Source organism: Acomys russatus, chromosome 11 (genome assembly GCF_903995435.1).
Source record: "Acomys russatus chromosome 11, mAcoRus1.1, whole genome shotgun sequence".
Taxonomy (NCBI): Eukaryota; Metazoa; Chordata; class Mammalia; order Rodentia; family Muridae; genus Acomys; species Acomys russatus.
The window spans coordinates 11,107,473-11,123,722 of record NC_067147.1 but is presented as its reverse complement, the minus strand read 5'-3'; the positions used below and the strand labels follow the sequence as shown (position 1 = coordinate 11,123,722).

At 49.1% G+C, this 16,250-nt stretch overlaps 2 protein-coding genes across 2 annotated transcripts; one reads left to right on the top strand and one right to left on the bottom strand.

Moving 5' to 3' along the window:
- The first annotated feature begins 4,799 nt into the window (after window positions 1–4,799).
- On the top strand, window positions 4,800–5,336 carry C11H6orf226 (chromosome 11 C6orf226 homolog). Its single transcript, XM_051152565.1, is given in 2 exon segments — window positions 4,800–5,075; window positions 5,077–5,336. Coding segments are annotated over 2 exon segments (315 nt in total). The 5' UTR covers window positions 4,800–4,841; the 3' UTR covers window positions 5,158–5,336.
- A 2,398-nt stretch (window positions 5,337–7,734) lies between these two features.
- Window positions 7,735–13,598, bottom strand: Rpl7l1 (ribosomal protein L7 like 1). Its single transcript, XM_051152857.1, has 7 exons — window positions 13,292–13,598; window positions 11,978–12,086; window positions 10,759–10,919; window positions 9,847–9,984; window positions 8,955–9,064; window positions 8,568–8,787; window positions 7,735–7,891 (listed from the first exon to the last, which is right to left on the bottom strand). Exons 1-6 carry the CDS (start codon window positions 13,303–13,305, stop codon window positions 8,579–8,581), a joined length of 741 nt encoding a protein of 246 aa, XP_051008814.1. The 5' UTR covers window positions 13,306–13,598; the 3' UTR covers window positions 7,735–7,891; window positions 8,568–8,578.
- Window positions 13,599–16,250: the final 2,652 nt, after the last annotated feature.

The following is a 16,250-nucleotide window of genomic DNA, read 5'->3' as shown; positions in this document are numbered from 1 at the left end:
AAGAACAAAAAAGGCGGAGATCTGCAGCGGGCTTGGCGACCCATATCCAGCCCGGCTCCTGGACTTCAGGGACAGTCAGTCTGGCAGCTTCCCCTGCCTGATCCTCACATCGGTTCCCTCTTTCCAGAAACCCCAAGGTCTCACTGCTCCCCCAGGGCAAATAAGGGTGCCCAGGCACCAGCAGGAACCCATCTCTTGCAGGTCTGCTGTGAGACCTGGGCTGCTCACAAGCCCTGCCTCGGGCCTTAACTGCCAGTTTGCAGCTGAGGAAGCCAGGATGAGGAAAAAGAAGTCACTGAGGTGTGTGTGTGTGTGTGTGTGTGTGTGTGTGTGTGTGTGTGTGTGTGTGTGTGTGTGTGTGTTTTAAGCTAGCTGCGAAGGGTCTCTTGTGTGCTGGGTCTCTACCAGTGAGCCGTATCATCAGCCTGCATCTTGTTTTTGCTGAATCTTAGTGTTTGGCTTCTGCATGGCCAGGGGGACACGCTGCTGCTAACCTGTCCAGTGATTCTAGCCCATCAAAGCAAGGACACAGGCAGCTCTCCCCTTGCCTCTTTTTTTTTTTCCCCTCCTTCCTTCCTTCGTGTGATGTGTATTGTAGATGTGCGTGAGTAACGTGTGTACACATTTGTATGTGAGTGAGGGTTCCTGCTTGCACAGAACATGTGTGGAATCAGAGGACAAGTTCAGGGCTCCACCCTAGCCTTCCACCTGCTTGGAGGCAGAGTCTCTTTTTTTTTTGTTGGTCGCATTGCTCACTCCCGGCAAGTTCCACAAGCTTACACAATTCTCTGTTTCTGCCTCCTATTCTGCCTAGGACTTTAGACACATGCTACCTTACCCAACATTTAGGAGGGTGCTGGGAATTCGAACTCAGGTCCTCATGCTTGCTGGGCAATGCTTTACCTACTGAGCCATCTCTCCAGCACCCTCCCTCCCTTTTCCTTCTTTCTTCTTCCCTCCCTTAACTCCTAACCTGGACATCTTGCTAAGTAGCCCTGGTTGGTCTTAGACTACTAATCCACCTCAACCTCCCATATGCTAGGATTGTAGGACAATGATAGCTTTCTGTTTCTTTCTCTGTTTGTTTTGTTTTTCAAGACAGGGTTTCTCTGTGTATCCCTGGCTATCCTGGACTCACTTTGTAGACCAGGCTGGCCTCAAATTCACAGCAATCCACCTGCCTCTGCCTCCCAAGTGCTGGGATTAAAGGCATGCCCCACCATGCCCAGCCCGACTTATATTTCTTATTGGTTTAGTTAGGGAAATGGTTTCTGGACCCTTTAAATGTGTGGCCAGGGTGGCTAAGGTTCATATGATAAATCTAGTCCAGTGTTCTCATCTCTAAAACATCCGGATTCCTTCTCCAGGATGCCAGGGAAGTCCTAGCATTTCAAGCTCATTAACTGTGGTTAACTGTGGGCTGCTATTAAATCTTTATGGCTTTAATTAACCAAACAACAGACTATTAGTGCCCCTCCCAGTTGCTGGAGCCAACATATTAAATCCCAACCCTCCCAACTCTTGGATGGGCATCCATGGAAAAGGACTTGGCTAGCCTTCCATTCCAAGGGGCCTGTTTTCTTCCCTGTCCTGTCTCCTCCCTTCCTCCCTCTCCTCTTCCCTCTCTCTGAGACAGGGTCTCATGGAGCCCAGTCTGCCCTCTAACTTAAACTTCTGACCCTCCTGCCTCCATCTTCCAAGGGCTAGAATTACAGGAACACCACTGTGCCTAGGTTTATATGGTGTTGGGGGCGGAACTCATGGCTTCATGTACACTAATGCTCTCTCCACTCGACAACTCCAGGTCAGTTATTTATTTGCGTGTGTTTGTGTGCACACCTACAACAGTGCATGTGTGGATGTGAAAGGACAGCATATCCCTGCTTTCTGCCCTGCCGAGCTGGGGTCTCTCCTGTTTTAGCCACCGTGCTATATACCTAGATATCTACGCCTGTATCATAACGCTGTAGATATAGATGTGTACCATCTCAGAGCCATCTCAAGGTCCCCGTCTACACTAACTCTCACCTTTTTTATTTTGCAAATGAAATCTGGAAGGCCAGGTGTGGGGGTTCATGCTAGGATCCAGCAACTAAGGGAGGAGGAGGAGTTCAAAGGTTTTTGAGACAGGGTTTCTCTCAGCACGTGCCACTGTAGCTGACTTTTACTGCGTTGTGGGCTCTCCTTTTCCCCACCCCTTATTCCCTCCCCATTTCATCCCCATGACTAGATAGGAGAGGGGAAAAAGGATAGACAGGAGAGAAAGAGAAATAGAGATCCTAGAATCTAGATCCTAGAATCTTTCCTTCTTTGAGCATAACTACTAACAAACTGCAACCACCACCAATGACCTCCACCAATCACCACCACCACCAATCACCACCACCACCAATCACCACTACTAACAATCACCACCACCACCAATCACCACCGACCACCAACCATGCCTCTCAGGGCCCTAGAATTTATATATCCTCTGAAAAGTCAAACAGTTCTCCAAATGTCACACAATCACAGAAACTATCAGTAGGTGGCAAAACCCCGCCTCTGCTAGAGCAGGAGGCAAACCGTAGTGAGCTGCTGTGATGCGGCCGCGTATCCCCACACCTCGGGTTAAAACAAAAACATTCCTAGAAAACGTATGTGCTTTTTAAAGAAACAAAAATCCCAGAATTCTCACTATATGCCACACTATATTTATATGTAAAGAATTACATGTAGAGTGAAATCATCACAGGTCCTACCTCCGTGACTCCTGCACTTGGCCAGCAGTCGCCATTGCACACAGCCACGTGCTCTCCATCAGTGTTTCCATGGAGATAGCTTCAGTTGACAGGGACAGAATTCTCTCTGTCTTATGCCGCTGAGACAGACTGCTAAGGATATACCAGTGACAGAGTGCTTGCCTAAAATGGGCAAGGCCCAGGGTTCCCCCAAAGAAGAAGTTATTTCCCACAGTTCTGCACATGGGAAGCCTCAGGTGGGAGGCCCAGCATCACAGGAGGAGGGGTGTACAAGAGGTGCTGGAGACGTAGCTCAACTTGGAGGGCAAACATGTATGAAGTCTTGTGTTCCATCCCCGGAATCACGCAAACTTGGACATGGTGGTGCACAGCTGTAAATCCAGCACTGGGAAGTTGGAGGCGGATGGACCAGAAGTTCAAAGCTGGGCTTGGGAGATGGTGTGAGAATTGGAGTTTGAATGCCCACAAACCCAGGTAAATGCTAGGTGGGCATGGTGGCCTGCCTGCAATTTACTCTTCTTCTTCTTCTTCTTCTTCTTCTTCTTCTTCTTCTTCTTCTTCTTCTTCTTCTTCTTCTTCTTCTTCTTCTTCTCTTCTTTTCTCTCTTCTTCTTCTTCTTCTTCTTCTTTTGGTTTTCCAAGACAGGGTTTCTCTGTGTACCCTTGGCTGTCCTGGACTTGCTTTGTAAACCAGACTGCCCTCCAACTCACACCTGCCTCTGCTTCCCAGGTGCTGGGATTAAAGGCAAGGCGTGTGCCACCATGCCAGGCTCAATTTTACCTTTCAAAAGCAAAGACAGAAGGCCCACAGAGCAAACTGGCTAGAGAGACTAGCCATGTCAGCAAGGTCTAGTTTTGATTGAGAGGCGCTTCATAAGGTGGAAGAATGATCTAGAATGACTGCTGACATTGATCTCACATGCACATTTTGTGTCCTCACACCCACACACATACACCTCACCCCACCCCCACTCGGACATTTCTTTTTTCTTTTCTTTTCTTTTCTTTTTCTTTTTTTTTTTTTTTTATATTTCTTTAAAAAAAAAAAAAAAATTCAACCAGGCGTGGTGGTGCACATCTGTAATCCCAGCACCTGGGAGGCAGAGGCAGGCGGATCAATGTGAGTTCGAGGCCAGCCTGGACTACAAAGTGAGTCCAGGACAGCCAAGGATACACAGAGAAACCCTGTCTCAAAAAAACAAAAAAGCAAAAAACAAAACAAACAAACAATCAAGACTATTTTGAGTTCAAGCTCAGCTTTGGCTACAGGAGACCTTGAAAACATCACGGCCTGGGGATACTGTCCAACAGTCCAACCTGCTGAGCCATCTCACCCACTTTTTTTTTCATCCAGTGAGTTTCATAGGGTTGTTTACAGTGAAGGGTAAACATGCTGTGTCCTTTTAAAAATTATGCCAATTATGAGTTACTTACTGGGGGAGTATAGCTAAACAGACACTGTGGGAGATGATGAGCCCTTGTATCAAAACCAAAACAGACAACAAACCCCAAACAACAGCAAAAAACGCCAGGTATTTGATCCTTAATATCACAATTAGCAAAATAAACGTGAAAAGCATGCGAGAGACCCGGAGAGACAGAAACGCAGCCTGGATCACAGCGCGAGGCTCAGTCTCAAAAACAGAGGTCCTGCGCGCAGCCTGTGCAAGTGCATGAGGGAGGCGCATTTTTTGCAGCCGCGCTCCCCTACACTGTCCCAGTGGGGTCAACACTTCACTTTTTGGCTAGCCCCCCCCCCCGACCCCCCTTTTTCCCCCCTCTCTCTTTTTTCGAGACAGGGTTTCTCTGTGTTCCTTGGGTGTTCTGGACTTGCTCTGTAGCCTCTGCCTTCCAGAGTGCTGGGATTACAGGCATGCGCCACCTCCCAACCCTCCCCCCCCCCCCTTTTTTTTCAAATTCCACGTTATGGGTTGAGAGCCTGCGCTTCTGCAGGAACACCTTGCGTCCCGGAGGTCTACCTGGGCTAGGCCCGATGGTACGGTCTGAGGCCTCCCCTCGCCTTCCGCGGAGGTGGTTGCTCCCACGCCAACCCGGAAGTGCTCGCGATCGGGTCCCGGGAGTGGGCTGGTGGCTGGTCATGGACCTGGGGGACCCTCACTGCCGCCGGAGCGGAGATGTGGCGTCAGCCCCACCGACTCCGGCCTCGGTGACCCTGGCAGAGCTTCTGCAGCTGGTCCAGAAGGGCCAGGAGCTCCCGGGCCTGGAGAAACGCCACATCACTGTGACCCATGGCGAGCCCACGGCGTCGCTGCTCCCGCGGAGGCCCAAGCCCTGGGAGGACGCGGGCTCCGGCAGCTCACCCCGCACCACCCCCCCCAGACGCGCGGACACAGCCCCGCGTCGAGGAGCCGACCCGGGGCAGCCCAGCGATTGCTGAGATCCGGAGGGCGTGACCGGGTCCTGCACGAACTTGAGGGTCTGGACACTTGCCACCCTTACTCATCTTTCTGCATCTGCCCTGACCTGTCTCAACCGGACCCAGTCTTCTTAGGGGATTCAACGTTGCCCAGTAATTTTGGTTTTGGACTTTTAATTTCAAATCCATAACGTGTTCCAGTTTATCCATGTAACTGAAACTTTGTCACAGTAACGGGGCATGACCTCCTGGGTCAGCTTTTCCAGATGATAAAGTGAACCGAGCATTTCTAATTTAGCAGTCGTTTGGGTTTGATCTGTTCCTAGGATGATACAGCAAGTGAAATCCCTAGAAATCCTGGCTTTTAGGACTAGCTAAGTCAAGTAGTTGGGGCAGTTTATTTAGTGCCTTAGTGAAAGTCTAGGGACAGCCTGTGGCATGTACTTTCTACCCCTACAGGTAGGTCCCAGGAACCAAGCTCTGGCTTGGCAGCAGGACCATACCTACTCAGCCATCTCCACGTGGGTGCTGATTTCTGAAAGAGCATCAAGCGCTCTCAATCCGAGCCACCTTTCCAGCCCCATAAGACTTAATGTATTTGTGAAACTATACATGCCTTTTACAATGCGTGGCGCTAGGCATCAGGGCCCCCCTCCCCCCCAAAACACACCAGCGCTGCATGAAGAGTTTTTTAAGATTTATTATGTATACAGTGGTCTGCATGTAACACCTGCAGGCCAGAAGAGGGCACCATATCTCATTATGGATGGTTGAGAGCCACCATGTGGTTGCTGGGAATTGATCTCAGGACCTTTAGAAGAGCAGTCAGTGCTCTTAACCTCTGAGCCATCTCTCCAGCCCACATGAAGAGCTCTTAGCCAGAGGTTTCCCTTAATTTTTTTAAAGACAGGGTCTTTCTACATAGCCCTTACTGGCCTTGAGTTCAGAGATCTGTCTGTGCCTCCTGAAACCCCACTGAACGATATAGCAGTCTTTCAAACAGACCGCAGCTCACCCTAACTTCCATTTCCTCTAACTATAAAACCCAACTGGCAACATGACAGACAGGAAGTTTATCCATGTAGTGTAGTGACTGAAATAGACACAGCTCTCGCCGGGTAAGAACCGTCCCAGCCCTCATTTTGGGATGGCAACATGTTAAGAACACTTGCTTTGGGGGGTGCACCTGGAGTTCCCAGCACCAGGGTATTGGACATTCTTCTGGCTACTTTGGAACACACAGTGATGGTAATATACTCACACCAAAATAAATCTTAAAAAAACAATCTTTTACTTATTTAGAATTATGTTAAAGAACGGTTTAAATTCTGAGCAAAAGAGACTGACTAGAGGATACCAGCTCCACTTCACAGGCCAGAGGTTTAAGTTATGCTTGCTTACTTTAGTCCACTGAAGGCCTAACTTAGTAGGTGAGCATGACAGCACTGCAGCATTCCCTCATTTGATAGGATGCAGATGTTAAATAATAGTGACTTCTCCATGAGAGCAATGCAGTTTTGGCCACATTCCCCAGTGTTCTCTAGGAGGAGAGGACCACTGAGCTCGGGCAGATCTTCATGGGATTCGCATGTTCTGAGGAACTCTTAAATTTTTCTTTAGGTCTTTTTCACTAGAGTCCAAGCTGGCAATGAACTCAACATGGATCAAACTGCCTCTGCCTCTGTAGTGCTGGGACTAAAGGCAAAGGTGTACCACCATGCCCAGGCTAGCACAGTTTCACAGCCATGTTTTGAAGAGCCTCAAGAAGCCCAGGCTACAGGAAAGCCAAGGGAACAGCAGTGGCCCCTGGTCCAGGTCTTAGGGAAAGGGCTGACCAGAATCTCCCTGAAGCCCAGGGTAAAATCTAGTGGATATTTCCTGGATACACCTGGTTCGGCAAGTAAGTCTACCCATCTTTCTTTTTCCTTAACATTTTGTGTGTAGCCCTGGAACTCTGTAGAGCAAGCTGGCCTTGAACTCCGATCAGGAAAAGGCAGTGACTAGGTTTGTTTTGAGACAGGGTCTCTCTGTGTTAGCCTTGGCTGTCCTAGAGTCGCTTTGTGGACCAGGCTGGCCTTGAACTCACAGTGACCCACCTGCTTCTGCCTCCTGAGTGCTGGGATTAAAGGCTTGCACCACCACACCTTGCTGAGATCCCTCATCTTAAGTCTTGAGCTATAGAAAAGGACTGTCACTGCAAGTCAGGGCACAAATCCCATCACACTGACTCAGGGACAGGCAAGTTCCAAAGCTGACACCAAAGCTGCAACATGGTTTCATAGCACAAGACTTTCTTGTTTGAGGAACAAGTCCCCAGGCTAGGGTGTACAAACCTATCATCTCAGCACCTGTGAGGATGAGGCAGGAGGATTGCTATGGAGTTTAAGGTCAGCCAGGGCTATAAAAAGTAAAAACTAAGACCTTTTTCTTCCAGATTCAAGCATTCGGTCTGTCAGTTGCTTTACGGTGGGGGTGGGAGGGATGTTTGGACTGTTCGCCCACCCAACATTAAACACCAAGATACAAGGCAGGACGAAGCAGGCACTTCTTCCCTCCATGGCTTGGTTAATACAGGGCAGCCAACATGGAGAACAAGAGTCCTTTTCCACGGAACTGGCTGCGCTGGGCTGTCTGCGATGCTCAGATCCTCTTGCCTTTCTTTCCTCTGGCCCCTTCCTTCAGTTTTTGAAGGCAGAAAATAATCTTCTCTGAAGACACGTGATAGTTTTAAACAACAAAAACACTTGCAATGCGCTGTGCTTTTGGGAATCCTAAGGAAGGAAAACACAGTGCATCAACACAAACCAATGGCAACCTGGGGTTGAGAGCAAAGACATAACAGGTAACTGTCTCAAGTCCTTCTGAAGCGAGTTTCTGTTGTGATTTCTTCTCCACCACAGGCTAAATGTTCACAGCGAAACAGACTGAACAGCCTTATCAGGGGTGTCCCTACCCACAGTCAGCAGGTGTGGTTGTCCTAAGAGGACTTTCAAGTTCTAGACACACAGGAGGAAATTTTCTTCTTGTGGCATCAGGGACTAAGTAAGAACTTGCATCCTTAGCTGGTTCTCAACCACTAACTGTACCTCCAGCTCACAGAGGGACTTTTTAAATTTAATTTTTTTGAGACAGGGTTTATCTGTGTAGCTTTGCTGTCCTAGACTCACTTTGTGTACCAGGATGGCCTTGAAGTCAAGAGATCCTCCTGTCTCTGCCTCCCCAGTGCTGGGATTACAGGTGTGCACCACCTGTCTGGCTTCACAGTGGGACTTTTAATTGACAAGTATGGCCCATCAAAAGTCAGACCAGGGGCTGCCAAGATGGCCCAGTGAGTATGCCTTCTTGGCATCAGTATGGGAGAACAAACCCACATACACCCCAGGCTGCCCTCTGCCCTCCACCTCAGCACTGTGGCCCAAGGGCAGGCTGCAGCACATGAGGCCTCACCTGGTCCTGGTCTAGTTCAGCTGCCGGATGAGCTGATTGATGCGTTCCCCGCGGTAGCCGGGGGAGCCCATCTCCTTGAGGAATCCCACTCTATTCTTGGTAGCATGCCGGGCCACAGAGAGGAGGAAAGGGCACAAGAATGACGAGATCTGTCGGAAGTGCTTCCCCGGGAAGGCAATTTCATGGATGAGGTCTTCCAGGCAAATGACACCAAATCTCCCTGAGGAATGAGAAGGGGTGGACTGCTTTGTTCACCATCTAGCCAGCGCACAGGAAGCTCTCACATGACAGACAAAGCTGGCACACTGGAAGGCCCAACAATATACCCTGCATCCCAACACCCCTGCTTTCTGCCCCACCTGACAAGGCCCAGGCAGCAGCACTCACCCAGGTGCTCCTCAATTACTGTGTTGTCCGTCAGAGGGACAGTCTTATTCTTAACCTTTGCTTGTCCACGTTTCAAGATGAGTTCCCGGACAGACTTCAAATTTGGAAATCTATGTAAGGCACAGTAAAGCATTACGCTTGCCACTCAGGTCTGCAGCTAGCTGAGAAGACGCAAAGGCTTCTCCTGCCCCAACGTCCCACAACCAGGGCGTGGACTGTTGGGAGACACAGCTGAAGGGAAGGATGCTGAGACGCCGAGGCTGGAAGGTCCTGTGAGCCTGAAGTGGGCTTGGGTTGCCCAGCAATAACTTGACTCACTTAAGCTCAAAGCAAATCAATACAAATTCAACTCAATATCCCAGAGTGGGTCTGGGTATACAGTTAGAAAATTACATTTTTTTTCAGATCAGGTCTTATTCTTATAGCCTATGCTGGCCTCAAACTTGCAGCAATCCTCAGCGTTTGGTGCACAGGCATTACAAGCCTAAGGCACCATGCTCAACTCTAAAATTTTTCTTTCTTTGAGGAAGTGTCTTACAGCACAGCTCAGGCAGGCCTGGAATCCACAGCAAACCTGATGGGATTACAGGTGTGACCACCCACCACACCCCAGCAAAGACCACTCCTCACAAGCATGACCTTTCCTTTGGCTTCTGGCATTACTCTGTCATTCATCTCACTGAGTCCTAACCTTCATCTAACCTGATAAGCCCAACCGACTCTGAGGGACCATTATCAGCATCACTGTTCTTCCCCACATCCCAAGGTTCTTTATTTCTGGTGACTGGCCACAGCAAAATGTCCAACACACAGCATGAAGCCAGGAAAAGAATTTCCCGGATGTCTTACATACTCAAAGGACAAAGGAATTCACATGAAGAGTGGCACTCACCCCCATGCCACATAAGGCTCCACTGTGCGCAGCATCTTTACAGTCTGAGGGGTGACATTGACAAAGACGCCACTGAACAATTTCTTCAGGTGAAGTTTCGCAAGGGTCTTCTTTACCAACAAACTCACTCCTTCAATCCTGAAACCAATAGCCCAATGTCTGACTCCAGTCAACGCTAGTCTGCTTAGCAAATCTTAATGCGCGACTGTTACTGGATACGCAGAATTCACCTCAGAGCCCAGTGTAGTGGGAGGCAGAGTGGAAACACCATTTTCCCTGAACACTGCAGGACACAGTTCCTGAATGACGGCTTGGTGGGGGAGGCGATGGCTACAGGATAAGGTAGCTGAATTGCTTCAGTGAGTGGGTAGTAAAAGCAAGGGCAGATTGAGGCTGACACCAGAGCCAGGGAAATCCAATCCAGGAAAGCGTGTGGGCAGAGGTAGGCGGTTAAAGAGGGCAGGGCTCACATATATTTAAAACTCGGGTTTCATTTTCAAGAGGCACACAGCTAAATGTGACTGGGGGCAAACACTAAGCCCTGCTTCCCAGCACTGCATATCCTGTATCCTCAAGCCCTCAGCAGGATGTGTGCCCACGAGTAATGCTGAGCGCCTTCATGCCTTTTGCTTTTCTGGGCTTCAGTGCTGGGACTCATGGCACGCGCCACCATGCCTGGCCAACTCTCGTGTCTCTGTCAAGCTGCTGTCCCGGCGTTAGAAAGGCACCACTGGAGCCCCTACCTTCACCCTAAGCATCTGCATCAGACTGACCTTGCTCCTCCTGTTGTCCTACACCGATCCTAGCACAGTCTGCTGTGGCAGGTTAGGCTTTATCACCCCACAGAGACACCCAAAGTTGAACCAACAGCTCGCCCATCCCAGGGACTCTGGAAACACACTGGCACTCTACCTTTCCAGGCGTATAACGAAGGCCAAGGAATGCTTATCAGGCACTTCCAAAGCTCGAGGCTTCACTTCCAGTCGCTGGACACGCACTATGTCACGTTGCTGCCGCCAGGAATCATGTACAAATGATTCCAGTCGCTTAAACCTGAATTCTTTCCCTTTCCTCTGTGGCAGAGAAGACAGACGTCACCATCTCTTCCCTCCCACAACTAAACCAGGAGCCACTGATAGCCGAGCTCCCCTCTCCGTGTCCTGCAAAGGCAGGCGGGCAGACCATCACATAAGGGCAATACAAGGAAGTCAAGAAAGGTGGACCCGAGAGGACCTAAGCCGTTATGAAGAAGGCTGTGATATGTGGTAACACTTCCTATAAGGGTTTATGAAACCCAGCACTGTACTGGGCATCATTAAACAAATATGATTTCCTTCTGTCCTCAGAAACCCTGCGTACATACTATGTCCACCATCTACACATACACATGAGTCTAAGTAAAAGAATCGTTTAAAACTGTTGGATACTTTTGGTTCAAGACAGGTTCTCATGAAACAGCCCAGCTGACCTCAAATTCTCTATTTTCCTGCCTCAACCTTCCAGAATGGTGAAACTATGCAAGTAGTATGCCACAGCGGGCAACTTAATCCCATCACTCCAAAGCCCTGAGCTAAGCTGACCTCTGTTAGCTGGAGGCCAGTCTTGGTTACACACACACACACACACACACACACACACACACACACACACTCTCTCTCTCTCTCTCTTTCTCTCTCTCTCTAAGAAACTACAACTAAAAAAATAATCTATTTTTTTCCCCTGCCAAATTTGGTTTTTTTCCTTTTCTTTTTTCTTTCCTGAGACAGGGTTTTCTGTGAAGCCTTGGCTGTCCTAGATTCACTTTGTAGACCAGCATGGCCTCGAACTCACAGTGATCCACCCACCTCTGCCTCCCAAGTGCTGGAATTAAAGGCGTACGCCACCACGCCCAGCTCAAACACGGGGTTTTCATCACTTAATTTGAATTCAGAAAAAGTCTTCACTTTCCCCCTAAAGGCTATTCCTGCGTTTTTCTCACAGAAGGATGTTGGGTAAATCTGTGCTAATGGAGGCAAGGACTGTATGGGACACCCAAGGAGGGACCTGATGATAGCAACTCTGTTCAACAAACGCTCAATAGCATTTACCCATGACAAATCCTCACATCCGCAACCCTGCTCCCAGGAATTACCTCTCTCTTTGCCAAAAGTGCCTGTTTGGCCTGGGTGGCTTTCAGGGCCTGATAAGCCTTCCGCTTCTTTAGGAGATTCTCTGGAACCAAAGGGATCTTTTTTCTTTCCCTGATAAAGAAAAATGATGGAAACAGAAATTATGAAACAAACATTCAAAGGTTTCCCAAACCAATTCAAGATCCTGGTCATCAGGCTGGACACGGTGGCTCACTCCCTTAATCCCAGCACTCGGGAGGCAGAGGCAAGAGGATCGCTGTGAGTTCGAGGCCAGCCTGGTCTACAAAGTGAGTCCAGGACAGCCAAGGCTACCCAGAGAAACCCTGTTGAAGAACTATGGTTTCTGCTCAGTCTTCACCACGGACCCGTAATGCTCATTCGTTCCCAAAAGACTTTAAAAAAACAATCAACCGAGCTGGGCGCGGTGGCTCACTCCTTTAATCCCAGCACTCGGGAGGCAGAGGCAGGCGGATCGCTGTGAGTTCGAGGCCAGCCTGGTCTACAAAGTGAGTCCAGGATGGCCAAGGCTACACAGAGAAACCCTGTCTCGAAAAACCAAAACCAAAACAAAACAAACAAACAAACAAAAAAAACCAACCAACCAACCAAGGGGAAACCACCAAGGCGTGGTGGTGCACGCCTTTAATTTCAGCAGATCTGTGAATGCGAGACCAGCCTGGTCTACAGGGCCAGTCCGGGACAGCCAGGGCTACACGGAGAAACCCTGTCTCTAAAAACAAACAAAAGAAAAACAAACCAAAAGAAACAAGGGAAACCTTTGGTCTCTGCGTTCGTTTAGTTCCACACAGCACTAACAACTGTAGCCTACCGCGGACGCTGGCGGCAGGAAAATTCTAGTAAATTCTGAAAGGGCTGGAGCGGTTACAGATTCCGTCAAGGAGAAAAACTAAGTCAAGCCAGGGTGGGGTGGGGGGGCAGCCATGAAAGTAGGAGGGAGTCTTGGGGGGTAAGAGATAATGAGAGAGAAGACGAGCAAAGTGCACTACACATGTGTAGGAAACCGGAAAGGGGCATCCTGACAGCCAAGCTGGCGAACCCAACCCTGGCACTCTCCAGCTACTGTCCCCCTTTGATCTTCAGTTACCTCAGTTTCCTTAATTCGCTACATCAAAAAAACACTCCAGATACCCGAACCACGGTGGCGAGCCCTTCAGCATCTCAGTCCCCACCTTTACTGTATACTATGGAGCCTTTACTTCCTTTCCACAACCCACTGGTATCCATTTGTATTACAGAAAGGATGGCATCGGATACTCCAAGCCCCGCTCAAGGGACTCACAGATTCAAACACTCACCCTTCCTCCGCCATCTTTCCGGTGCTGCTGCTGGTGCGCAGACTCACCAGGCGGGAGAGAGAGGCCCGCTCTATATCTCCTTGAGCATAGAGACGCCGCTCTAGCTCACTTTGGAGGACTGGGACAGCCCACGAACCCTTAGCGGCTCCTAACTTCTGAGAAATGGTCTTGCTAGCCCTGATTCCAGCAATAACCTAACCGTTTCCTTTGCATCCCTTCCAAGCTCCCTAGAGTCTACGGCACCCATCAAGATCAAGCCCTTTTCAGTTAGGCTGCAGTGTTTCCAACCGGCCGCTTGGCAAGGAACAATACCAACGCTTCCCACAATGCGCCTGGCAGCTTCCGCTATGGCGCCGTCGCCGCACTTCCGGCACCGGCTCTGCGGTGGGTGAAAGGCGATCTTGGTGTTTCTCTCCATCGAGACTTGAGGGACCGACCTGGTGCTCACGTTTGGGTGCGGTTACTTGCGGAGGATTTGGGGGAAACAATTCGACTCTGTGAACCTTCGAGCTGCTTACCTTCCCGCGCCTCGGGTTCCGTGCGATGAGCATGTGGACCTTCCCGGCTGCCGCTAGAGGGCGCCGTGAGATCTACAAAGTGAGCTATACAAAGCACAGGGACAGTAACCGGTCTGCAGTGGTGTTACTGCCGAGCAGGAAACAAGAAATGCTCCCCCTTCATCTCAGGGCCTTGTTTAAGTCTCACGGAATGTACTCACATTGCTACGTGTCTAGCACAGTGCGGTCTTTGATGCTGTTTTCTAGGACAGTGCCATTATTTGACAGCACTTGAACTCGTGGCCGCAGACTTTATCCCACAGGTTTGGCTTGTTGTACACCGCAGTACAGTGGGAATCTGCAAGTAATTGTTAAAGTACCTGACGGTCGACCGGGACATCATTTTGGCAAACACTAAAACTAGCCCCACGGGCTGGAGAGATGGCTCAGAGGTTAAGAGTACTGGCTGCTCTTCCAGAGGTCCTGAGTTCAATTCCCAGCAACCACTTGGTGGCTCACAACCATCTATGAGATCTGGTGCCCTCTTCTGGTGGGCAGGTACACATGCAGGCAGAACATTGTATACACAATAAATAAATAAATCTGTAAAAGAAAGAAAGAAACTAGCCCACTCAGAAAGCTAATGACATGGCCAGCTGCTCATACCAGATTGTCACAGGGGAGTAACAGGGGTTGGAGAAAAAGTTCAACGGTTAGAGGACCCAGGTTTGCTTTCCATCATCCATATGGTGACTCCCAATCACCCGTAACTCCATTTCCAAGGAATCCATGACCTCGTCTGTCCTTGGGCACCAGGCATGCAAATATACATGCATGCAAAACATGCACACACAGGAAATAAAGGATACTGGCATGGTGGCAACTTGTCTTTTTTTTTTTTCTTTTTTTAATAATTATTTAGTTTTAAAATTTTATTTTATGTGCAGTGGTATGTAGGTGTCAGATGCTTTGGAACTGGAGTTACAGACAATTGTGAGCTGCTATATGGGTGCTGGGAATTGAACCCAGGTCCTTTGGAAGAGCAGACAATGCTCTTAACCACTGAGCCATCTCTCCAGCGCCGGTGGCAACTTGTCTTTAAGCCCAGCATTCAGGAGGTTGAGGCAGGTGGATGCCTGTGAGTTTGAGGCTAGCCTGTTCTACATTGTAAGATTGTCTCAAAAATGTAAAAAGAAAAAGAGGGTGACATTATGGTATTGTCAAGGGTGGTGGCCTGAGGCTCATTGTCTTTAGCACCTTAACAGTGTGTCTTTGTAAAGAGAAGACTTATCAGGGGCTGGAGAGATGGCTCAGAGGTTTAGAGCACTGACTGTTCTTCCAGAGGCCCTGAGTTCAATTCCCAGCAACCACATGGCTGCTGACAACCATCTATAAAGTGATCTGACGCCCTCTTCTGGCCTGAAGGTAGAGAACTGTATACATACTAAAAAAAAAAAAAAAAAAAAAAAAAAAAAAAAAAAAAGCCACTAGAGAGAGAGAAGACTTACCAAATTTCAGATTTCTCTCCCCCAGGCTGGCCTCGAACTCATGGAGACCCGCCTGCCTCTGCCTCCTGAGTGCTGGGATTAAAGGCGTGCGCCACCACTGACTGGCTGTATATTAAGATTTTAAGGGGCTGGAGAGATGGCTCAGCGGTTAAGAGCACTGGCTGCTCATCCAAAGGTCCTGAGTTCAATTCCCAGCAACCACATGGTGGCTCACAACCGTCTGTAATGAGATCTGGTGCCCTCTTCTCTCTGATGTTCTCTTCTGTCGTGCAGGCATACATGTAATAGAGTGCCTATATAAATAAATAAATAAATAAGATTTTAAAAGTTCAGGAAACCAATACTCAATGGTTCAACCAGACAACTCACGTGGCAGAGCCTGGAGATGACTCATCAGCCGGTTGCCAATGGGAGATACTTAACCCTGTAACACCTAACTCAGTTTCTAAAAACACCTGTCCGCTACACTCCCTTTCTCTGAGTAAACTAGAGGTGACCGTTGACGTTGGCCAGAGACTTAATGAAGGCTGTCCTTACCGGCCCTGTAGGAGGTAAGATGCAGATCCAGGAAGGCATTCTACCTTGTATGCAGAACGGACGATCTTTTATATCCTAATTGAGGACCCCTGGGGGTTATTGGTAAACCACACTATAGTGTTTTTCACAGCTGCCCCTTAGGTACAATCGGAGAATGCCGTTCCCACTACCTCAACTCTTAGGCATAGATGCAGTGGGAGCTGTCCAATGCTCTTAAAAGGCCCTTAAGCCCTAATATCACCCCTCTCACACAATATTGACCCCACCTCCCGGTCACACCATCTCCTTCCCGACGGCAACCTCTACATATCTGCTAGCGAATGATGCTCTGCCTGACTGCTTTAGGGAATGTTGGTTGTGTGTCCCTCTTGGATCAAACTCATGACCATCATCTGTGGCCTCCCCCAGTGTCCAATT

What these genes read in the sequence shown, in the direction of transcription:
- Rpl7l1 (XM_051152857.1), bottom strand. An exon ending in CACTTTTGGCAAAGAGAGAG is followed by an intron (nt 10,920 to 11,977) that starts GTAATTCCTGGG and finishes TCTCTGCCACAG; the next exon opens with AGGAAAGGGAAAGAATTCAG. An exon ending in TTCGTTATACGCCTGGAAAG is followed by an intron (nt 9,985 to 10,758) that starts GTAGAGTGCCAG and finishes TATTGGTTTCAG; the next exon opens with GATTGAAGGAGTGAGTTTGT.